Here is a 24155-nt window from a genome sequence, read left to right as displayed (position 1 = left end):
ATGGTTTTTTTTAGTTATCAGTTCGGTTTTTGGTTTTGTCACTGAAAACCTTAACCAAACCGAACCGATAACTAAAAAATCTATTAGTTAGCCCAACCCACTAGGCAGTCCAAAAGCCCATTACCTCACGTCTCCACCCCCACTAGATAACCTAGCTTCCCCATTACCCCACCCCCACATCTCCCCGCAGCCAAAACTCTCAAAGAAATCCCATTACCCTGACCTCCCAGCCGCCCCTCCCAACCCCGCAAAACAGAGCCTCCAGCACCTTCCATTCCCGCCGAACAGCGCCTCCCAGCCCCACCGAATTGCGCGTCCCATCCCCTCCCACCAATAACACTAACTCCGCTTAGCCTCTTTCTAGTCTCCAATCCTCTAAGCTCTCACCACCTCTCAGTGCCGAAAACTCCTCCTCCTTCCCCGCTTTCAATGCCGTCGGACAGCACCATCGCGGCGATGCGGCTCTTTTCTCTCCTTCTCCCTTCGTCGTAGCAGTTCCCTCCTCCCGTCGTCCTCCATGCACCAGAGTCGTCGTTCGTCGTCCTTCGCGAGTTTGTAGCCACTGTCGTCCTTGCGTTGTAGTCATCGCAGTAGCCATTCCACTGCATTTAGAATTTAGAATGGGGATGCCTCTTAGTTTTCAGGTAAATTATTTGTTTTAATTTTTTTTATCTAATTAGTTGTTCTTTGTTTTGTTTTAATAATTAATTCTATTTTTATTTTGCTATATGATTTTTGGTTTCGGATTTTTGGTTCTGTTCTTTTTAATTTGTTCTTGTAGCTTTGGCAATTTGAGGTTCTGTTTGAATATTTCTATCTGAAAATTTGTTCTGTGTTCTTATTTTTATTATCTAGGTTTATAGTGTTCTCTGTTTTAATTATTTAATTTGAGTTTGTGGTTTGGTGTTCTAATTTATGTTATTTTAATTTTAGTGTTGTTCTAATTTATGACTTATTTTTTGTAAGGCAAAGATGACTATAATTTTACATTGTCCTGTTTTATGAAAGTAGAATTGTTGGTTGTTGACTTGTTTATTTCATTGTTGTTGCCTTGCTGGTTGTTCTCTTGAATTATTGAAACTACTTCTGTTTTGTTTTGCTGTTCTATTGAATTACTGAATTACTTTTGAGTTTTGAAGTGATTTAGTCTGATCTGATCTATCAAGTGCGGGAAGTTTTGGATCAAGTGTTGGAGGTTTTGGATTTCTGAATTGTTGTTGAATTATTTTATTGTTGCAGGTTGGTTAATGATCCTGTTTACAAAATCATTAACCAACCAGCAACAATACCAACAATAAACTAATTCAACAATAATTTCGTAATTCAAAACCTCCAACACTTGATCTAAAATCTCCCGCACTTGATTAATCATAATAAATCACTTCAAAACTCAAAAGTAATTCAGTAATTCAATAGAACAGCAAAACAAAACAAAATAGAAGTAGTTTCAATAATTCAACAGAACAACCAGCAGCAATCCATCAAATATACGTTATTGGCTCCTATTTTGTGCTTTATTGTCATCAAAATGCAGTGAAGAGGATTTGCATATATCTGGATGCATCCTATACCTGTCATGATAAAAAAAATCAAGAAAAGGATTCAGCTTTCATCATAAAACAAGACAATGTAAAATTATAGTCATCTTTGCCTAACAAAAAATAAGACATAAATTAAAACAACACTAAAATTAAAATAACATAAATTAGAACATCAAGCCACAAACTCAAATTAAATAATTAAAACAGAGAACACTATAAACTTAGATAATAAAAATAAGAACACAGAACAAATTTTCAAACAGAACTACAAATTACCAAAGCTGCAAGAACAAATTAGAAAGAAAAGAACCAAAAATCATATAACAAAATAAAAATAGAACCAATTATTAAAACAGAACTAAGAACAACTAATTAGATCCAAAAAAATTAGAACAAATAATTTACCTGAAAACTAAGAAACATCCCCATTCTAGATGCAGAGGAATGGCTACTGCGAGGCTACAACGCGAGGACGACGGTGGCTACGAACTCGCGAAGGACGACAGGGAGAGGAGTTTTGGGCGCGGAGAGGTGGTGAGAGCTCAGAGGATTAGAGACTAGAAAGAGGCTAAGCGGAGTTAGGGTTACTGGTGAGAGGGGTTGGGATGCGCTATTCGACGGGGCTTAGAGGGGCTATTCAGCAAGGCTGGGAGGCACTGTTCGGCGGGGATGGGACGGGCTGCTGGGTGGGAGGTCAGGGTAATGGGGTTTTTTTGAGAGTTTTGGTTGCGGGGAGATGTGAGGGTGGGGTAATGGGGAAGCTAGGTTATCTGTTGGGTGTGGGGACGTGGGGTAATGGGCTTTTGGGCTGTTTTGTGAGTTGCGTTAACTAATGGTTTTTTTAGTTACGGTTCGGTTTTTGGTTCTGTCACTGAAAACCCTAACCAAACCAAACCGAACCGATAACTACAAAAAATTCATTAGTTAGCCCAATCCACTAGGCAGCCCAAAAGCCCATTACCCCACATCTCCACCCCATTAGATAACCTAGCTTCCCCATTACCCCACCCCCACATCTCCCCGCAGCCAAAACTCTCAAAGAAACCCCATTATCCTGACCTCCCAGCAGCCCCTCCCATCCCCGCAAAACAGAGCCTGCAGCCCCTTCATCCCCGACGAACAGCGCCTCCCAGCCCCTCCCAGTAGCCCCTCTCAGTCCCGCCGAATTGCGCATCCCATCCCCTCCCACCAATAACCCTAACTCCGCTTAGCCTCTCTCTAGTCTCCAATCCTCTAAGCTCTCACCACCTCTCAGCGCCGAAAACTCCTCCCCTTTCCCTGCTTTCAATGCCGTCGGACAGCACCATCGCGGCGGTGCGGCTCTTTTCTCTCATTCTCCCTTCGTCGTAGCACTTCTCTCTCCCCGTCGTCCTCCATGCACCAGAGCCGTCATTCGTCGTCCTTCGCGAGTTCGTAGCCACTGTCGTCCTTGCGTTGTAGTCATCGCAGTAGCCATTCCACTGCATCTAGAATGGGGATGCCTCTTAGTTCAGGTAAATTATTTGTTTTAATTTTTTTTATCTAATTAGTTGTTCTTTGTTCTGTTTTAATAATTAGTTCTATTTTTATTTTGCTATATGATTTTTGGTTTCGGATTTTTGGTTCTGTTCTTTTTAATTTGTTCTTGCAGCTTTGGCAATTTGTGGTTCTGTTTGAACATTTCTGTCTGAAAATTTGTTCTGTGTTCTTATTTTTATTATCTAAGTTTATAGTGTTCTCTGTTTTAATTATTTAATTTGAGTTTGTGGTTTGGTGTTCTAATTTATGTTATTTTAATTTTAGTGTTGTTCTAATTTATGACTTATTTTTTGTAAGGCAAAGATGACTATAATTTTACATTATGCTGTTTTATGATTAAAGCTGAATCATTTTCTTGATTTTTTTTATCATGACATGTATAAAATGCATCCAGAGATATGCAAATCCTCTTCACTGCATTTTGATGACAATAAGAGCCAATAACGTATATTTGATGGATTGCTGCTGGTTGTTGACTTGTTTATTTCATTGTTGTTGACTTGCTGGTTGTTGACTTGATCCAAAACCTCCAACACTTATAAATCATACTAAATCACTTCAAAACTTAAAAGTAATTCAATAGAATAGCAAAATAAAACAAAACAGAAGCAGTTTCAATAATTCAACAAAACTACCAGCAAGTCAGCAATGAATTCTTTTTTAAGTCAAAGTCTTTACATTACAAAAAACATCTTTCTTTGTGTTTTTTAACTCTTTTTTATTTTAAAATTTAATTAATTAAGATGTATGGGACATAAAACACAGAATAAGATTATTATTATAGAAAGTGTCGAACTTTTTATTTTGATAAATATTCAATCATTTTTTTTTATATAACTTAAACTTTAAGTCGTTTTCTATAATTTTTTATATATTTGGATATTGTAAGAAAAACTTTTTTAATATTGGAGTGGTGGTATTTTTTTAAAGGTTTTTATTATGGTACGATCATAAAATTATATATACTGATACTTTAAAAATGTGGCCAAATATCAATATGACATGTGAAATTTATTTTCTATTTCAGCATCTAATGTTTTTTTAAAAATATATATATCATATCACTATTTTTACTGAAACACCCTTATAATATAATAAAAATAAAAATAATTTTTTTATTTAATTTTATAAAAAGACATATCTTCAAGTAGTTTTTGATTCGTGGTTCCAACATCTAGCATGACAAATTTATTATTATTATTATTATTATTATTATTATTATTATTACAGAAAAAAGTAAAGTATCGTTTTTGTCTCCAACGTTTGGAGTAAGTCCTAAAGTTATTTCTAACGTTTTAATCGTCCTTTTTAAGTTCCTAGTGTTTTAAAATTGACTCAATGTTGTCCTGCTGTTACGGATCCGTTAACAGAATTGACGGTGGGACAAAATTGAGACGATTTTGAAACGTTAGGGACTTAAATAGGACGAAAACGTTAGTGACCAAAACGATAAATAAAAATAAATTTTAATTTAATTTTATCTTTCAATAATATTAATTTTTTACTGTACATGGTATTCAATTATTTTTTAATTATATCTAAATAAATTACACTTAATCACATTACTTTCATTTTAATTAAATTTATTTTTATAATTTTAAAGAATTTTGATATATTAGAGACAAAATGTATAATTTATATTTTGTTGTATATATATTATTTTTTTCATGATAACTAAAAATCTTTTAGAGTAAAATTATAAAAAAAAATATATTTAAAATGAAATTAATATGATTAAGTGTAATTTACTTAGATGTGGTTTAAAAATAATTGAATACTATATATAGTAAAAAATTGATATTATTGAATGATAAAATTAAAATTTATTTCTATGTATCATTTTTGTCCCCAATGTTTTCGTCCTATCTAAGTCTCTAACATTTTAAAATCGTCTCAATTTTGCCCTGCCGTCAATTCTGTTAACGGATCCCTAACGGCAGGACAATATTGAGTCAGTTTTGAAACGTTAGGAATTTAAATAGGAGGATTGAAACGTTAGGGATAACTTTAGGACTTACGTCAGACGTCGGGGACAAAAATAATACTTTACTCTTAAGAGACCAACACTTTATCAGTAAAAGAAAAATAAGTAATTTTATATTATTAAATATAATATCACACTATAAAAAATACTAATGATAATTAATTGATGACTACAAATTATAAAAATATATGGTGTGTGTAGAATGAAAATAATACACATCTAAAAATAATATTTAAAAATAATAAAAAATTAATTCAAATAGACTAAATTTATTTTATTTAAAAAATTTAAATTATTTAAATTTATTTTTTATTTAAAAATTTAAATATTTTTATTATCTCACTAACTTACCTTAAAAAATTGGGAGTTCTAGAAGAGCATGGCGTCTATACATTTTGATCTAACTTGAAATGCCACTGCATTCTGCATCTGGTTTTGCGTTCAATATTTCACTATAATTTATTTCATCAAGTATGCGTAAACATTCAATGTTAACGGAACAGAACGCCTTCTTTGAATTTCAATGCTTACGAAATAGCAATGTTTGACAATGAGTCAGCACGTTCATAACTTCACATTCACATACACACCATCCCATCCTCATTTCCCATCACCCCATTTTATGCCTATAAATAGAAGCCACTCCTCTCTTCATCAACCACACACTACAAAGCTAACCTCACTTATTACTATCTACTTCTCATTCCTTCCCTTAGCTTCTTAATTCACAATCATGGCCGTCTTCACTTTCGAGGATGAAATCACCTCCACCCTGCCCCCTGCCAAGCTTTACAATGCTATGAAGGATGCCGACTCCCTCACCCCTAAAATTATTGATGACGTCAAGAGTGTTGAAATCGTTGAGGGAAACGGTGGTCCTGGAACCATCAAGAAACTCACCATTGTCGAGGGTCAGTAACTATTCAATTCAGTATACATACATACTATATGTGTGATAATTATGTGTTGTAAATTGTAATAATAATAATGATATATATGCAGATGGAGAAACCAAGTTTATCTTACACAAAGTGGAGGCAATAGATGAGGCTAACTATGCATACAACTACAGCGTGGTTGGAGGAGTGGCGCTGCCTCCCACGGCGGAGAAGATAACATTTGAGACGAAGCTGGTAGAAGGACCCAACGGAGGATCCATCGGGAAGCTGAGTGTGAAGTTCCACTCGAAAGGAGAAGCGAAGCCAGAGGAGGAAGACATGAAGAAGGGTAAGGCCAAGGGCGAAGCTCTCTTCAAGGCTATTGAGGGTTACGTTTTGGCCAACCCTACTCAATATTAGAACACTTTGCTCCATCTTGATATGCACTTGCTTTCTTTTGAGCATGTTTGTGTGTGCGCATGCTTCAAGTAATTGGTTTTTTCTATGTAATAAGAAAAATAAGTGTTGCTTTCTTTATTTTTTTGCTGTAGCTTTGTCTGGGCTTCATATATATCAATAAAATTTAATATCTAAGAAATTTGAATGATTATCATACCATCTAAATATCTTTTTACTCAGTAACTTATTTGCTCAAAAGTCATATTTTATCCCATTTTATATCAATAGTTTATATTTAGATTTTACTATCAAAGTATAGTATTAATTAGTATAATTATCAAATTCGGTTCGACTGGCTGGATAAAAAATTATAAACCCAAAGTAGTGTTATATATGTATTATAATCTGTCCACAGGCGACACTAGTAATAATAACGATGATGATGTGTTCGGTTTTCCATTTTTTTTCTGTTACATTGATATATCAAATTAAAGTGGTCTATCAACATTGAATTTAAAAAATTACCAAATCCAAATTGTACTAGTCATGGCATTAAGATAAGCTTGTGTGCCCTCAGGTCCTTGAAACGGAGCCTACCTCTCGCTTTAGTCTTTCTTAGGGTCTCTCAATTGATCCAAGTCATTCTTCTCTCATCTCCTTTTTAACTCCACTAAAATTGGTTCAGAATATGATGGATATCATCTAATAGGAAGTCAGACAATGTTTGTATCGGAATTGCTTTATCCACTGTCTTAATTAGCACATTTCTTCCTCCAGCTAACAGGAGATTTTTCTCTTCTAATATTGTGCTTTCTTCTGGATTTTTTTCTTTACTTACGCCAAAGGTAATCTTTTTTTTATCGTTGCACAAGTTATAGTGGTCCGAAGTAGTTATCTTGAGCTCCTATGTAGTCTATATTCATAATCTCAGCCACATATTTCCCGAGTTCAAGGGGGTGTTATTGCTAAAGAATATTGCTTATTTTTGTAGATTCACTTTCTTGCTATTTATGTTTTCATACTGCAGGAGCATAAAGAGGATGTTATGAAAGAATTTTGAAGAGGCCTTACGGAAAAGAATTTAGTCATCTCAAAAGAATAAGTGGTTCATTACTGATGGATATCTTCTATTGATGATTTAAATACCTTGATTTGTTTTGTTCTGTCTTGTCTTGTGTACTGTGTGGTATAAAAAAAATTCTTTTGTACAAGTTAAAAAGAAATAAAGTTAAAATTTCCTAGTTAATTTAAAATAGAGAAAGTAGAGGAAAATGTTTTCTTTGAATAACGTAAACAATAAATTAAAAAAAAAGTTAATTTTAATTTTAAATTTTAAATTAATTAGGTTTATTTATGTTTAGTGGACTTGAGATGTAGTCTATTATTTACATTGCTTACAATTTTCATTGTTTGTCTAATGGAATTATTTAAAATAACTAAAAAGTTAACCTTTCACAAAAATAAAATAAAAGATAATAAATACTAACTCCCAAATTAAAAAAAAAATATTTTTCACTAAAATTCATCCTCTCCAACTCATAAATCATAAAAAATGCCACTTAATTCTATCATCTCTCTTTATTAAGTAAGGATTATATATTGATATTATCTTTAAATTACTTTAAATTCCAAGGTTCTTGACAGTTGTGCAATAAACAAAATTACATGATTTTTTTCTTAAAAAGATGGATGAACATTATATAAGAAAAGAACAAAAGAAAATCAGTAAGTCGATAATGGATAAATAACTTATCGCCTTCATTATAATTATTGATTTCTAGATGAACAGCTGAAGATTGAAAAAAGGGTAAACTCATCATCTATAAGAAAAAACTCAAAAATAGAAAGGATGGAGGTCCGTTTTTAATTCCTTTCATTATACAACAACAATAAAATTTTGTTCCACTAGGTGGAATCGGCTAATTCCTTTCATTATAAATCATAAAAAAATATTCAACTTATTCACTTAAGTATTAGAATAGTTTTGTAAGTACCTATCTCAGCTCTCTGTGCTTTTTAAAAACAAAATATAACTCATTTCCAAAAAAAAAAAGAAAATAAGCTCAACTTTTTTAAAGTCAATATATACATCCATCACATGATTAATACAAGAACAGAACAAATATTAAATTTGTTCAAAGTATTAGTCTTTTTTCTTCCTAACATTGAAGACAATTTTTTTATTATTATTATTATTCCTAGTCATAGGCATGTTTTATACTTAATAAACAAAAGTATATGAATGAAAATGATACACATACCTAATATGAAAACAATAATGTTTGAAAAATAATAAAAGTTTAGTTATTTAAACTTGTTTTATTTAAAAATTTAGATTGTCTGAACTAATTTTTTATTTAAAAATTTAGGCCTTTTTTATTATCTCACTAGCATTACTAAATAATGGAAATTCTAGAAGGGCGTGTCGTCTATAAATTTTGATCAACTTGAAATGCAATTGCATTCTGCTCTGCTTCTAGTTTTGTGTTCAATACTTGCACTATAATTTATTTCATCAAGTATGCGTAAACATTCAATATTAACGGAACAGAACGCCTTCTTTGAATTTCAATGCTTCCGAGATAGCAATGTTTGACAATTTAAAGCTTAAATTAAACCAGTCTCCAACAATAATTAATATTCTTCAGCCAAGCAGCAATGGAAAGAAAAATGAAAAATCAACGAATAACATGACCGGCGTAGCAATGAGTCAGCACGTTCATAAGTTCACATACACACCATCTCATCCTCATTCCTCATGACCCCATTCTATGCCTATAAATAGAACCCATTCCTCTCTTCATCAACCACACACACACTACAAAACTAATTTAACCTCACTTCTTACCATCTACTTCTCATTCCTTCCCTTAGCTTCTTAATTCACAATCATGGCCGTCTTCACTTTCGAGGATGAAATCACCTCCACCCTACCCCCTGCTAAGCTTTACAATGCTATGAAGGATGCCGACTCCCTCACCCCTAAGATTATTGATGACGTCAAGAGTGTTGAAATCGTCGAGGGAAACGGTGGTCCTGGAACCATCAAGAAACTCACCATTGTCGAGGGTCAGTAACTATTCATTTCAGTATACATACATACTATATGTGTGATAATTATGTGTTGTGAGTTGTAATAATAATAATGATATAAATGCAGATGGAGAAACCAAGTTTATCTTACACAAAGTGGAGGCAATAGATGAGGCTAACTATGCATACAACTACAGCGTGGTTGGAGGAGTGGCGCTGCCTCCCACGGCGGAGAAGATAACATTTGAGACAAAGCTGGTAGAAGGACCCAACGGAGGATCCATCGGGAAGCTGAGTGTGAAGTTCCACTCGAAAGGAGAAGCGAAGCCAGAGGAGGAAGACATGAAGAAGGGTAAGGCCAAGGGTGAAGCTCTCTTCAAGGCTATTGAGGGTTACGTCTTGGCCAACCCTGCTCAATATTAGAACACTTTGCTCCATCTTGATATGCACTTCTTCTTTTGAGCATGTTTGTGTGTGCGTATGCTTCAAGTAATTGGTTTTTTTCTATGTAATAAGAAAAATAAGTGTTGCTTTTCTTTGTTTTTTTGATGTAGCTTTGTCTGGGCTTCATAGTTCATATCAATACAATTTAATATCAAAGAAATTTGAATGATTATTAATTTATTATACTATCCAAATATCTTTTTACTCGGTAGCTTATTTGCTATAAATTAAAAGACATATTTTATCCCATTTTATATCAATAGTTTATATTTAGATTTTACAATCAGAGTTTAGTATTTAACATAGTTATCAAACCCAGTCCGATCAGATAAAAAATTTAGGGCTTGTTTGGGTGAGCTTCTAAAAAAAGATCTTTTTCGAGTTATCTTTTTTTAAAAGATCTTATGGAGAAGTAAAAATAATTTTTATGTTTGGATATCTCATACAAAAAGATCTTTTTATCTATCAATTATGTTTGGGTATAACAATATAAAAGTATTTTTTTGTTTATTTATTATATGAAAAACATTTTTTTTAAGAAAAAAGATCTTTTAAAAAAAGATGTAAATTACAGCTTTTCAAAAAAGATGTTTTTTTTTATTTTTCTAGTGCTTTTACTTTTATTACTAGAAATTTGCCAAACACGCTAAAAAAATCTTTTTTTTAACAGAATAATAATACCCAAACAAACACTTAGTCACTTAGTCATCAATTCGAGTTGAGTTGTTACTTAAATTGATTAAACAATTAATCTAATCAAATTTAGTCATCATTAATACCGATTCGATTAAACCTAAAAACTAAAAATATATTATTTTTTATCCATGATATTTCGATTGATTAAACCTGAAAACTAAAAATATATTATTTTTTATCCATGATATTTCGATTGATTAAACCTGAAAACTAAAAATATATTATTTTTTATAGATTTGATCCAAAAACAAAAAAAAAAAACACTTGAGAAAATACCTCAACCAAGTCTGGATTATAGTTCGAGGCACCCGCTCTAATTCGATGAAGATATCGAGTTGATACAATCACTATTAAATTATTTTTTGTTTTTTTTTAATTATTTTTAGTAATAAATTAGTTTTAGGATTTCTTTTTTAGTGTAGTAATATTTGCCTAAATTAATGTATATTTAATTAGATCCAACTTCTCTAAAATTATATTGTTACTTTAAAGAAAACAAATATACCATTAATTATTTTTTATTAAGATAGTAGAATTCATAAATAATAAATATTATAAATTTAAAAATAATTAAAATATCACTCTATTATTTTACTAGCATTATTACTTTAAAAAATCTTTTTTTTATTCAATTAATCTAATAACTTTTTTTATACTTCCAATGATTTTTATGAAACATAAGAACGTGCAGATAAATAGTAGACGCCGAGAGAAGAAAAAGAAAAAGGAAAAAATAATCATATTTATGTAAAAAATTATTTTTGATGCATATAAGGCAGAAGAAGATAACTCAGAACGCAGAGAAGAGGAGAGAGTGGGAAAAAAGAGAATGGAGGAAGCAAAAGGAGTAGTGAAGCACATAGTGGTGGCAAAGTTCAAGGACGATATTAGCCCTCAGCAGATTGAGGAACTCATCAATGGTTATGCCAATCTCGTCTCTCTCGTCCCTTCCATGAAAGCTTTCCAATGGTAAATGCTCTATACTCCTTTTCCCCTAACCTCTATATCTTACATCACTCCAATTAAGTCAAGATTAGCTTAATCAATGATTTGAGATCTGGTTAGTTAGGTTTCTCTTGAGTATTATATGTTTTCTCATCAATTTGGTGTTGTGGACTCTCAGCTTTCAGTCTTCAAATTTGGTACTGTTCAAGTCTTGCTGAGATCCTTAATTTCCTTCACTGAAATTGCGGGGTTTTGTAAGATCAAAGATCTATGATTTTCTGCATTCACGAGTCCTTTAGTGATGTTGGTACTTGGAATCATCTATTTGATTTATTTTTTGTTCTTTCCCTTTACTCATGAACTTGGAGATGACTATGGAATGATATTAAGGTTGGATTGGATAAGAGAGTTCCGCATTTTATATTCTTATTTTTTGATTCTTTGTTACTACTTCTGATTTTGTCTTTGCTTTGATGGAAAATTCTCCAAATCTTTATGTCATTACCTAAGTCAATTCCAGATGATGTCTCAACTGTGTTGATGGCAATTACAGATGGAAACAATATGGTTTCGGTTTGGTCGCACCAAAATCTGAGAGAACATGCCATTGTTAGAGCTGGCATAGTATGCTTCATGGTTGTAAATTTTGACTCGTTCGAAGCCTTTTCATATTCAATAAGTTTCTCATGGATAATTATAACAGCTGTAATGGTAATTAGATATAAAATCATTTATATGCTTCTTCTTACAAGTTAGCTTTTGGGACAAATGGTTGGTGCATGTGATGAATCAGTTCTCTCGAAAACTTCAAACTATTGGGTGAAGTATATGAATAATTTTATATCTAACAGTCACTTAGAGTAGCCTTGATGAAATAGAAGTCTGGATTCTAGTTAAAATTATGTGCTGTCATGTGATAAACAAGATTGAAGTTATCTAGATCTTTGGGAAATGTCATTTTACTATAACATCTTACTTTCTAAAGTCTAAACATGCATGTGTATTCATTTTATTTAATGTGGAATTATGATTCCGTTATTACAGGGGAAAGGATGTAAGTGCTGAGAACATGCATCAAGGTTTTACACACGTGTTTGAGTCAACTTTTGAGAGTACTGAAGGCGTTGCAGAGTATGTAGCTCACCCTGCACATGTTGAATATGCAAACTTGTTTCTTCCCTGTTTGGACAAAGTCATCGTCATTGATTATAAGCCTACCACACTTCACGTTTGATTCCAATACTACTACTGCAACTATGTGAGTGTGTGTTATGCCACCATTGTTGTGTTAGAACTTACAAACAAATAAGCATGGTTTCCTCTGGGCAGCATTTGTGTACCTCTGTTATATATATATATGTCAAAGTTTTTTTTCTGTGACAATGGAGTTATTATTGTGTTGATTTTGATAAATAATAAATGAACAATGAACAATGGAGTTATTAGGGTTTAGTACACATGCTTGTGATTGAATAAATTTTTTACTATTTAAAAGTTTTAAGAATTGCAAACTACCTATCAAATACCTCAAAAAAAAAAGGATGAATTGAATAGAGTAACTAACATTATTCATATAGAAAAAGAGCAACTAATGTTCCATGAAGTATAGTAGTCTTGAAATCCGTCGCAACTAAAAGCAAAGTGTCAGTAGCTTTTTCTAACAAGAACAAATGTTTAGGCGGGCTACACCATTGATGTCCAGTCTCCATTGATTTCTCCAATGGTGGAGTACACCATTCTCACCCGTCTAAAGAACCATACAGTCTTATAACTATAGAAGATGAAGAAAGAAATCTTGTACTACTAGTTGGCCATCGGTATGGACACAAATGAAGAGAATAGGAACACAGCCACCCCCACAAAGAAAGGGTGTAAACCAGGCTTCGCACTAGGGGTGTCAAAAATCCTCAAGAGGCGGGGATTCCCGCGAGAATCGTCTCGAATGGGCCCCAATGGTGGGGAATTTTCCTATGGGAATGGGGAGCGAAATTCTCCTGACACAGGTGCGGGGACTCAAGCGGGGATCCCGTCCCATTCCCGATAATTTTTCGAATTTTTTAACTTACTAATAATCCTTGCTTTATTTCTAATATAGGGGTCTTTTTAGTAATTTCACTCATTGAAAAATCCTAATCCTATTGTTCAAGATTTTATTTTATGGACTATGGTTTGCTAAGTTATATTTCTAGACTTATAATCTTGAATAAGATATATTTGTGTGTTTGTAATAATATTTTGTAATTTGTTTTTTTGTTTTTTTTTTATATTTTTTAGAGTAATTGCCCAAATCAGTCCCTGAGAATTTTAGAATCGGACATTTTAGTCCCCAAGAAAAATTAATATACAGATTAATCCCCAAAGTTTTACTCCGGCAGACAAATCAGTCCCTAGTTCATTTTTCGGCAGTGTAATTACCGAAATCAGTCCCCAAAGATTTTAAAATGGACATTTTAGTCCCCAAGAAAAACTAATATACAAATCAATTCCCAACGTTTCTCTCTGTTAGACATAATAGAGAAAGGAAAAAATAATTCAATGGTTCTAATTTTAATGAGTAATTTTAGATAACTTTTTTTTTCAGCATAGTTAGCTTTTTTTAGATTATTTTATTTATTTTAAATTCTAAATCCTAAATTATAGACTTAAATTCTAAAGTTGGCTAATATTAGCTAACTAAAATTAGTTTCTTGTACTCTTTCTTTTTATTATATGAAAGAATAAATCCGTCGATATTCGACTAAGAGTAATTACTAGTCTTCAAGGATTTTAAAATCAGATATTTTAGTCCTAAAAAAAAATTAGGGTTATGCTATGTGTACACTAAAATTAGCCACCAATATAAAATATATGTTGAAATATAAATACACATTTAAAATAAATTAAACTACACATGTATTTATACACAAATATATTGGTGGCTGATTTTAGTAGTTGATTTTGGTGTATAAATAGCATTTCTCCAAAAATTAATACACATAAATTAATTCCTAAGGTTTTACTCCGGCAGACAAATCAGTCTCCAGTTCATTTTACGGCAGTATAATTACTCAGATCAGTCCCCAAGGATTTTAAAAACGGACATTTTAGTCCCTAAAGAAAATTAATATACAGATCAATCCCTAACGTTTTCCTCCATCAGACATAACAGTCCTCCATCCAAAAAATTATTATTATTATTGAGTGACTATATATTTATATATATATATATAAGAATTTAATGAATAAATTTATCATTATTTTTGTCCAAAAAATACAAAAAATATAGTACAATATTATTGTGCAATTAATAATAATTATTATTTTATTTTATTTCATTTTTGGACGGAGGACTATTATGTTTAATAGAGAGAAACGTTGGGGATTGATTTGTACATTAATTTTTCTTATGGACTAAAATATCTGTTTTTAAAATCTTTGGGGACTGATCTGGGTAATTACACTGTCAAAAAATAAACTGGGGACTGATTTGTCTGCCGGAGTAAAACCTTCAAGATTAATCTGTATATTAATTTTCCTTGGAGACTAAAATGTCCGATTTTAAAATTTTCGGGACTAATTTGGGTAATTACTCTATTTTTTATTATAATTTTCATATGAATGTTAAATATAGAGAAATAGAAAATGGGATCCGCGGGTAACGCAAAAAACGCGAAGAATGAAAATGGGGACAATTATTCCCCATAATAGAGAACGGGGCAAGAACGAGGATTAATTATGGGGACGGACCGCCTCATTAACATCCCTACTTCGCACTCAACTGAAACATTGTGGTATTGTGTTTGTATAAGATATCATATAATGTAAATATAAACATTTAGAAAGTGTTGTCTTTCAGAATATAAACTCAAGAGCAACATGTGTCTTGTTCAATACTACCTTCTCAATTCACTCCCATGACTAAGGTGTTACAAATAATGAGTAATCGATTAAATTCTTTCTTGTTATCTAAATTGGTCCCAAAAGATTATTTTAATTAAATTTATTTTTCAAAGATTTTAAATTAATCTTATAAGTTATTTTATTACTTTTATGATAAATGTTAGGGGTAAGTAATTTTTGGGATTTATAGCCATCAAATAGCTATTAATGAGCCTTTTAATAGTGTGAGATTGGTGTGAAATTTCATCTAAATGACTCACTTTTCTTTGCTGGTTATATGCCGGCCAGACTTTTCTTACTTATACTAACGTGACACAATAAATAACTCCACATAGCCCAAATTAAAGGGAACTTTGAGTCACTTAATATGTCATATCAGCAAACTCTGATAAGTGATGAAAAGATTAATGTAACTAATTTAAAATTTTCAAAAGATAACCCAAGAAATTAAATCAGTTGGCCTTAGCCACGCCATTATCTATAGAAGTACAAATTTAGCATGTCAATTTTTTTTTAACATGTCAATTTTTTTATTGTACTATTGTAAACAAATTTGATTATTCTACTATTTTGAGGCTTAATTATGCTAATATGATAGGTTTGATTATTCTATTGTGCTGATTTTTAAGTTAGAAATTAGTATGCATAGATCAACTTAATAGGAGTCTTAGCCGAAATTCTTTTGCCAAATCTGCTCTAATCACTACAGACAACATCTCAAAGATCTTTGTTGATTAACTCTTCTTCTCAGCAAGTGTGAATATCATCATGGTAACAATAGAATCCACATTATCCCCTTCTTCCTTTCATACAAGTCAGCCAGTAACAAGGCTAACCTTTCTCCAAATTTATTAAAAAGGCACTAATCACTTCATTTCACATAAAAATTCTAAAACAATCACTGCAACTCTTGCATCACTATTATCAAGAGTCTACAACTGTGTCAAGGTATACAAATATTCTAACTGAAGAAATGACAGTTCAATCAAATGCTAACATGTTTTGCTATGTAATAGCTTTAATAGCTGAGATGAATGATGCTTCTCAAAACGTGTCACATATCTTTCCAGGAACTTCTTGTCAGTCAGATAAAATGGTGTAGCTAAGCTAGCATCCTTCTTCATCAAACCTTTGGAGAGAAGATACTGCACAACCAAAGCCCTTGGAACAATCCTTTTCTCCAAGCTCAATCCAAAGATTACCGGCGCCACGCACAGCACCGAAGGATCCCAACCAAGCTTACCAACCCAAAAGCTCATGACTGCTATGATTTTCTTCTCGGACCGAAGCATAAACTGCGCATGCTTCCTAAACACATCGGAAAACTGTTCCTCCGACCAACCCCAAGTCTTACAGGCTTCAACTTTGGCATCCCACCCGGATTTCGCCACAGCCTTCTTAGCCATCAATGCCACACTGAAATTCATCAAAGAAGGATCAATCCCTAATTTCTTCACTTCTGCCACAGTTTTCCACAAAGTAGAAGTGGATAATATAGAAGGCCTGCATTGAAACAAGCGCTTAATGTGGGAATGAGTTAAGCCCTCATCAAGAAGCAATTTCACATTCTTGCTTACATAGAAGTGACCAATGGATGCAGGGGATGAAATTACACAATTCATGGTTTTTTTATCAGAGGGTAAGAACCTCCTGATCAAATCAAAAGCAGGAACTATACTGTTCTTGAGGCCAAGAAGCAGTAATTCAGGGTAGCCAGTTACAATTCGGAGAATGTCAGAGTTAGAAGCACCTTTGGAGGCTAAAAAGTGTAACTTTGGTAAAATCCTTTTGTTAGGGTTACAGCGGAGGAGAGCCGGTACCCTAGTTGTTATTTTGGTGATTTGGGCATCTGAGAAACCGTGGGTTCTGAAAAATGCGATGGTTGAATCGGCCTTGCTGGGTCTGATGGAATTGGAACGAACCTTGAGCAATAAATTGAGAGCAGATTCTTGGGAGAATCCACACTTATCTGTGAGGCGCGATACTGGTTGGGAAGTGGTTGAGATCAAGCGTGTGTGTTGGGAAAGAAAAAGGTGGCATTTTTGGGTTGTAGATGCAAATGGGTACACAGTAGCTCTTCCTAATCGAGATATGAACATCATAAAGATAATGAAAGAGGATTCAATCAATTCGGAGAAGTTTCAGAACCAGAGATTGCGATAAAAAAGAAAAAAAAACTAATCAAACCACAAACCCAACGGCAAACGCTGGATAAATCATTTGAACAAATTTAGGGGTTTTTTTTTGTATTAAAGTAAAGGTAGTGATATTTTTTAATATAGTAATTTTTTGTATTTTTAAAATTGTAAAAGGTGTACAATAATAACAATAAAATCTTGTCCCATTAGGTGGGATAGGTTACATGAATTAAACGATGTCATTGTGCTCTGTCATATATTATGTTTACAGAGATCGTTTATATGTATATTTCGTTTGACCACCTCATAGATAGTCTTTGTGCATGTTTGGGCGCCATTATTTTGTTAAAAAAAGATCTTTTTTTATTTTTTAACGTGTTTGGCAAATTTCTAGTAGTAAAAGTAAAAGCACTAATAAAATAAAAAAAAGATCTTTTTTGAGAAGCTGTAATTTACATCTTTTTTTAAAAGATCTTTTTTTCTTAAAAAAAAGATGTTTTTCATGTAATAAATAAACAAAAAAGTACTTTTATATTGTTATACCCAAACATAATTGATAGATAAAAAGACCTTTTTACATGAGATATCCAAACATAAAATTACTTTTACTTCTCTATAAGATCTTTTAAAAAAAGATAACTCGAAAAAAGATCTTTTCTTAAAAGCTCACCCAAACAAGTCCTTTTTAGGTCTTCCTCTGCCGTTCGTCCCTTATCCATCTTCCATTTCATCCACCCTTCTGATTGAGTGTTCTGTTGATCTTCTTCTCACATGTCCAAACTACTTGAGATGCGATTCCACCATCTTTTTCACAATGGGTGTTACTCCAATCCTCTCCCTTATATCTTCGTTTCTTATTTTATCTAATCGCGTATGACTACTCTTCTATTCTTAACATCTTTATCTCTGTCACACTCAACTTATGTTCGTGCTCCCATTTGGCCGCCCAACACTGCGTACCATAAAGCATAGCTGGTCTTATAGCAGTGTGATAGAATTTACCTTTAAGTTTTAAAGGCATTTTTTTGTCGCATATAAAATCATATGCACTCCGCTATTTTGACCAACCTACTTGGATCTTATGATTTACATCTTGTTCAATCTCTCTATATCCTGTATGATGCACCCAAAATACTTAAAACTTTTAACTTTTCGTAGGGTATTTTCTCCAATCTTCACCTCTATATTAGGGTTTTCCCCTCTCAAATTGAACTTACATTCCATATATTCCGTCTTACTACGGCTTATGCGCAGACCATACACTTCTAGAGCTTCTCTCCATAAGTTCAACTTCTTATTTAGGTCTTCCCTTGACTCTCTCATAAAGACGATATTATAGGCAAAAAGCATACACCATGGCACAGGCTCTTGGATGTACTTTGTAAGTACTTCTAAAACTAATGTGAAAAAGTATGTATTTAAAGATGATCCCTAGTGTAATCCTATACCAACAAGAAATTCTTCTGTCACACCACCTTGAGTCTTCACACTAGTTGTGGCCTGTCATACATGTCTTTAATTACCCGAATATATGCCATCCTTACTCTCCTGTTTTCTAAAACCTTTCATAAGACTTCCCATGGCACCCTATCGTACACTTTTTTCAAATCAATAAACACCATATGTAGATTCATTTTATTATTACAATACCTCTCCATCATCCTTCTTAATAGGTATATCCCTTCGGTGGTGGATCTGCCTGGCATAAATCCAAATTGGTTCTTTGTTACTTGTGTCTCTTTTCTCAACTTCTGTTCTATCACCCTTTCTCATAACTTCATGGTATGGCTCACGAGTTTGATCCCTTTATAGTTTTTGCAACTTTGTATATCCCCTTATTCTTGTAGATAGGTACGGAGGTGTTCTTTCTCCACTCATCAGGCATCTTATTTGACCTTAAAATCTCATTAAAAAGCTTGGTTAACCAGTTGATGCCTTTTCCTCTTAGGCCCTTCCAATCCTACTGCCCTGCCATTTTTCATCTGCTTTAGAACCTCTTTTACCTCGAAGTCTCGAATCCTTCGATAGTAGTCAAAGTTTTGATCTTCTTCCCTTGTCCATAACCGACCAAGGTTCGGAAGAGTCATCTGTCCTTCATTAAATAACTTGTAGAAGTATCTCTTTCACCTTTCATTAATCTTCTCCTCTTGAGCTAGCACATCTCCATCCTTATCCTTTATGCACTTAACCTGATCCAAATCTTTCGTTCTTCTTTCATGGCTCTTTGCGATTCTATATATACTTTTTTCTTTTTCTTTCGTGTCCAAAAATTGGTAGAGACCCTCATATGCTATTGTTCTTACTTCACTTATAGCCACTTTTGTCTCTTTCTTAGTCGCCTTATATTTTTTCCAATTATCTGTATTGCAGCATAAAAATCACTCTTTAAAACACTCCCTTTTATCTTTATCTTTTTTTGTACACTCGCATTCCACTACCAGGACTCCTTGTCTCTTGGTCTTATTCTTTTAGATTCACCAAAGCTTTCTTTTGATGTTCTTCTAATAACTTCTGTCATCTCCCTCCACATCTCTTCCACGTTTCCAATCTCACCCCCACTTTGCCTCTTCTCCTACTCGTCTTAGGGAGCTTCTTTATTCCTCACCTTTCATCCGCCACCACCTCGTCTTTCGGTTCTTCGTATGATGTCTTTTCCTCAACTTTTGCTCAATGCAGAAATCCATGACGAGCACCTTATGTTGTGTTGTCAAACTCTCTTCCGAGATAATTTTACGATTAATGCAAAATTTCCAGTCGACTCTCCTCAACAAGAAGAAGTCGATTTGAATGCTTGTCATGCAACTCTTATAGGTTATAAGATATTTGTCTCTCTTTTTAAAACATGTATTTGCGTTTTAGATTCAAAAGATCGAGTTCGATCCTTGGTGAACCTCAATTAAAAAGTGTTTGTCCAAGAGCAACATACCTTATTCAATTCACTCCCATCACTAAGGTACGATCACATTTATTCTTATTATTCAAATTGGTTTTCAAAAGATTATTTAATCAATTTTTTCAATAATTTTAAGTTAGTCTTATTAGTTATCCAATCACTTTTATTATTGATGGCGTCAAAATTTGCTAATGTGGCACAATAAATAACACTAACACTACATTGACAAATTTATGTAATTAGATCAATCAATTTTAAATTAAAGGGAACTTTAAAACATTGACATCCCTCAATCTGATTAGGTGTGTCTTGTAGCATCATTTAATATATCTATCAGCAAGCTCTAACAAGTGACGAAAAGACTAATGATAACTACTTACAATTTTTAAAAGACAAATTTGATAAAAAAAAAAATTTGATGACCAATTTAGATTTGACCATTTACTTTACAAACAATAGACCCTAAGAAATTAAATCAGTTGGCCTGCTGACATGAAATAAAAATAATAGTGAAATAGTTCTTTTTATAATTATGTTAAGTGAATACAAAAAATCAGCCACTAATTAGCCATTATCTATAGAAATACATATTTAGCATATCAATTTTTTTTATTATACTGCTGTAAATAAATTTGATTATTCTACTATTTTGAGGCTTAATTATTCTAGTATGATAGGTTTGATTTTCTATTGTGCTGATTTTTAAGTTAGAAATTAGTATGCATAGATCAACTTAATAGGAGTCTTAGCCGAAATTCTTTTGCCAAATCTGCTCTAATCACTACAGACAACATCTCAAAGATCTTTGTTGATTAACTTTTCTTCTCAGCAAGTGTGAATATCATGGTAACAATAGAATTCCTTTCATACAAGTCAGCCAGTAACAAGGCTAACCTTTCTCCAAATTCATTATAAAGGCACTAATCACTTCATTTCACATAAAAATTTTAAACAATTAATCACTGCAACTCCTACATCATTATTATCAAGAGTGAAGAGTCTACAACTGTGTCAAGGTCTACAAAGATTCTAACTTAACAAATGACACAGTTCAATCACATGCTAACATGTTTTGCTATGTAATAGCTTTGATAGCTGAGATGGATGATGCTTCTCAAAACGTGTCACATATCTTTCCAGGAACTTCTTGTCAGTCAGATAAAATGGTGTAGCTAAGCTAGCATCCTTTTTCATCAAACCTTTGGAGAGAAGATACTGCACAACCAAAGCCCTTGGAATAACCCTTTTTTCCAAGCTCAATCCAAAGATTACCGGCGCCACGCACAGCAACGAAGGATCCCAACCAAGCTTACCAACCCAAAAGCTCATGACTGCTATGATTTTCTTCTCGGACCGAAGCATGATCTGCGGATGCTTCCTAAACACATCGGAAAACTGTTCCTCCGACCAACCCCAAGTCTTACAGGCTTCAACTTTGGCATCCCACCCGGATTTCGCCACAGCCTTCTTAGCCATCAATGCCACACTGAAATTCATCAAAGAAGGATCAATCCCTAATTTCTTCACTTCTGCCACAGTTTTCCACAAATTAGAACTGGCTAATATAGAAGGCCTGCATTGAAACAAGCGCTTAATGTGGGAATGAGTTAAGCCCTCATCAAGAAGCAATTTCACATTCTTGCTTACATAGAAGTGACCCATGGATGCAGGGGATGAAATTACACAATTCATGGTTTTTTCATCAGAGGATAAGAACCTCCTAATCAAATCAAAAGCAGGAACTATACCGTTCTTGAGGCCAAGAAGCAGTAATTCGGGGTTGCCAGTTACAATTCGGAGAATGTCAGAGTTAGAAGCACCTTTGGAGGCTAAAAATTGTAACTTTGGTAAAATCCTTTTGTTAGGGTTACAGCGTAGGAGAGCCGGTACCCTAGTTGTTATTTTGGTGATCTGGGAATCTGAGAAACCGTGGATTCTGAAAAATGCGATGATTGAATCGGCCTTGCTGGGTCTGAATAATTTGAGAGCAGATTCTTGGGAGAATTCACACTTATCTGTGAGGCACGATACTGGTTGGGAAGTGGTTGAGATCAAGTGTGAGCGTTGGAAAAGAAAAAGGTGGCATTTCTGGATTGCAGATGCAAATGGGTACACAGTAGCTCTTCCTAATCGAGATATGTACATCATAAAGATAATTAGGATTCAATCAATTCGGAGGAGTTTCAGAACCAGAAATTGCGATTAAAAAACCCTAACCCTTCAAACCAAACTAGTAGTGATATACATGGGTGAATTTTAGTATACAGAGCCAAATTGGTACAGATTTAAAGATTTGTTATACCACATTTTTTAAAGTCACATTTTAAACCGTAACTCTTCACAAAGAAAAATGTCACCTAATGGAAAAAAGTAAATTAGAAGATTTAAGAGAAGAAATAATCAAGTTATCAAAATTAATAGATCAAAAATTAATGATTTTAACTAATGTTAACTGTAATGACACCGAATTCTTAAAATCAATACAAAATAATTTTTCTCAAAATCTTTATTTTACTATAAGTTTTATTAAAGGACTTCAAAAACCTGAAAAAATACTTCAAAAACCTGAAAAAACTTATTTTTCACACGAAATTTCTAAAAAATGTTACCATGGAAATGATTCTCCACATCTTTATCATACTTTATACCCACAATTAAATTCTATAGTAGATATGCTTGAAGAAATATTAGTATCCATAAAATTTCAAAGAAATAAGGAAAAAGAGAATCCCAAAGAAGAAAAATTTCAAAATATAATCAACATAACAGATCTAAAAGTAAAACCACCACTAAAATTATAAATATTGAAGAAAAATTAGAAGAAGTTACAATGCTTTTTAAACAATTAAAAATGGCTCAAGAAAATAATATGATGGAACAAGGATTTCAAATAGAAGAAGAATTAGTAAATTCTGAAAATATAGAAAATGAAGAACACATCCTAGATTATTCAAGTGACGAAGAACCAGCTATTCCAATACAAGTAAAAAATGAAGCTGGAACATCTAAGGATAATCAATCTCAATTTAAATGGGAAACAGGTTTTGAAAATTATGCTTTTAAAAAAGGATTTATAAATAAAAATTTAAAGTATACAAAAATACCATCAAAATATGTTCCTAAAATCCAGGAAACTGAAGGGGAAAGAATGCTTGATTTAGACTGTAAAAAGAATGAAAAAGAAATTTTCGAAAATTGGTTGAATTCCTTTTTATTAGAAGCTTTTACTAATCCAAAACTTAGTGAATTGTCTGGAAGAGATATTTGGAATTATATAGGATTTCATACTAAAGAAACTATAAGAGATTATATGACATCAATAGAAAACCAAATAATAGAAGATTTAGCAACAAAAACAACAGCTTATGATAAGATATTATATATAATGATGATTCTATATAAAGAATTTTTTGAAAAAAATATTATAGATCATAGACAAGAAGTCTATGATAAGGAATATCAATAAGCAAAAAACCATTTAGCTAATATCCAGATATATGATCTATGTAATGTGGAATCTTATATATGTGAATATAGAATACATTATTACAAATTAAAAGAAGAAGATAAAAATCATTATCTTAGTATGTATATAACAAAACTTCCATATCCTGCTAATGAATTTATAATTGGAAAGATTTATAAGAGAAATAAATAGAGGGACAATTGAAAATAATTTTGGTGGAGCAACCGCTGCAATAAGAGAGGAAATAAAAGAACGTTGTATGCAAGAAGCCACTCAAAAAAGATTTGCAAATATAATTAGAATTTGCTGTCAGGATAATGAAGAGATACCCCAAAAATATA

General features: G+C 32.8%; 4 protein-coding genes across 6 annotated transcripts; 3 read left to right on the top strand and 1 right to left on the bottom strand.

Annotated features, from left to right (window-relative positions):
• The first annotated feature begins 5677 nt into the window (after positions 1-5677).
• Positions 5678-6531, top strand: LOC107462584 (pathogenesis-related protein 2-like). Its single transcript, XM_016081196.3, has 2 exons — positions 5678-5954; positions 6046-6531. Exons 1-2 carry the CDS (start codon positions 5777-5779, stop codon positions 6339-6341), a joined length of 474 nt encoding a protein of 157 aa, XP_015936682.1. The 5' UTR covers positions 5678-5776; the 3' UTR covers positions 6342-6531.
• Positions 6532-9211: 2680 nt separating this feature from the next.
• On the top strand, positions 9212-9969 carry LOC107462570 (pathogenesis-related protein 2). Its single transcript, XM_016081181.3, has 2 exons — positions 9212-9389; positions 9481-9969. The coding sequence occupies exons 1-2, from the start codon at positions 9212-9214 to the stop codon at positions 9774-9776; spliced, it is 474 nt and encodes a 157-aa protein (XP_015936667.1). The 3' UTR covers positions 9777-9969.
• A 1301-nt stretch (positions 9970-11270) lies between these two features.
• On the top strand, positions 11271-12821 carry LOC107462560 (stress-response A/B barrel domain-containing protein HS1). Its single transcript, XM_016081172.3, has 2 exons — positions 11271-11462; positions 12483-12821. Exons 1-2 carry the CDS (start codon positions 11323-11325, stop codon positions 12670-12672), a joined length of 330 nt encoding a protein of 109 aa, XP_015936658.1. The 5' UTR covers positions 11271-11322; the 3' UTR covers positions 12673-12821.
• A 3200-nt stretch (positions 12822-16021) lies between these two features.
• On the bottom strand, positions 16022-22590 carry LOC107462543 (uncharacterized). Of its 3 annotated transcripts, none has more exons than XM_052259071.1 (2): positions 21548-22590; positions 16022-16446 (listed from the first exon to the last, which is right to left on the bottom strand). In XM_052259071.1, exons 1-2 carry the CDS (start codon positions 22494-22496, stop codon positions 16310-16312), a joined length of 1086 nt encoding a protein of 361 aa, XP_052115031.1. In that variant the 5' UTR covers positions 22497-22590; the 3' UTR covers positions 16022-16309. The 3 variants fall into 3 exon arrangements, with proteins under 3 accessions (XP_052115031.1, XP_052115037.1, XP_052115035.1); XM_052259077.1 differs by having other exon boundaries at positions 16022-16964; positions 22066-22590; XM_052259075.1 differs by having other exon boundaries at positions 16022-17067; positions 22169-22590.
• Between the last annotated feature and the right edge of the window lie 1565 nt (positions 22591-24155).

This window comes from Arachis duranensis, chromosome 1 (genome assembly GCF_000817695.3).
Source record: "Arachis duranensis cultivar V14167 chromosome 1, aradu.V14167.gnm2.J7QH, whole genome shotgun sequence".
In the NCBI taxonomy this organism is placed as follows: Eukaryota; Viridiplantae; Streptophyta; class Magnoliopsida; order Fabales; family Fabaceae; genus Arachis; species Arachis duranensis.
This window is presented reverse-complemented; position numbering and strand designations above follow the sequence as displayed.

Bases quoted from the DNA above. Each gene is read 5' to 3' on its own strand.
- LOC107462543 (XM_052259071.1), bottom strand. From the start codon at position 22,496: ATGATGTACATATCTCGATTAGGAAGAGCTACTGTGTACCCATTTGCA. The intron at 16,447-21,547 runs GTTTGATGAAAA...TTCTCTCCAAAG, and splicing joins GCAGTATCTTCTCTCCAAAG to GTTTGATGAAGAAGGATGCT.
- LOC107462570 (XM_016081181.3), top strand. From the start codon at position 9,212: ATGGCCGTCTTCACTTTCGAGGATGAAATCACCTCCACCCTACCCCCT. The intron at 9,390-9,480 runs GTCAGTAACTAT...ATATAAATGCAG, and splicing joins GAAACTCACCATTGTCGAGG to ATGGAGAAACCAAGTTTATC.
- LOC107462584 (XM_016081196.3), top strand. From the start codon at position 5,777: ATGGCCGTCTTCACTTTCGAGGATGAAATCACCTCCACCCTGCCCCCT. The intron at 5,955-6,045 runs GTCAGTAACTAT...ATATATATGCAG, and splicing joins GAAACTCACCATTGTCGAGG to ATGGAGAAACCAAGTTTATC.
- LOC107462560 (XM_016081172.3), top strand. From the start codon at position 11,323: ATGGAGGAAGCAAAAGGAGTAGTGAAGCACATAGTGGTGGCAAAGTTC. The intron at 11,463-12,482 runs GTAAATGCTCTA...CCGTTATTACAG, and splicing joins TCCATGAAAGCTTTCCAATG to GGGAAAGGATGTAAGTGCTG.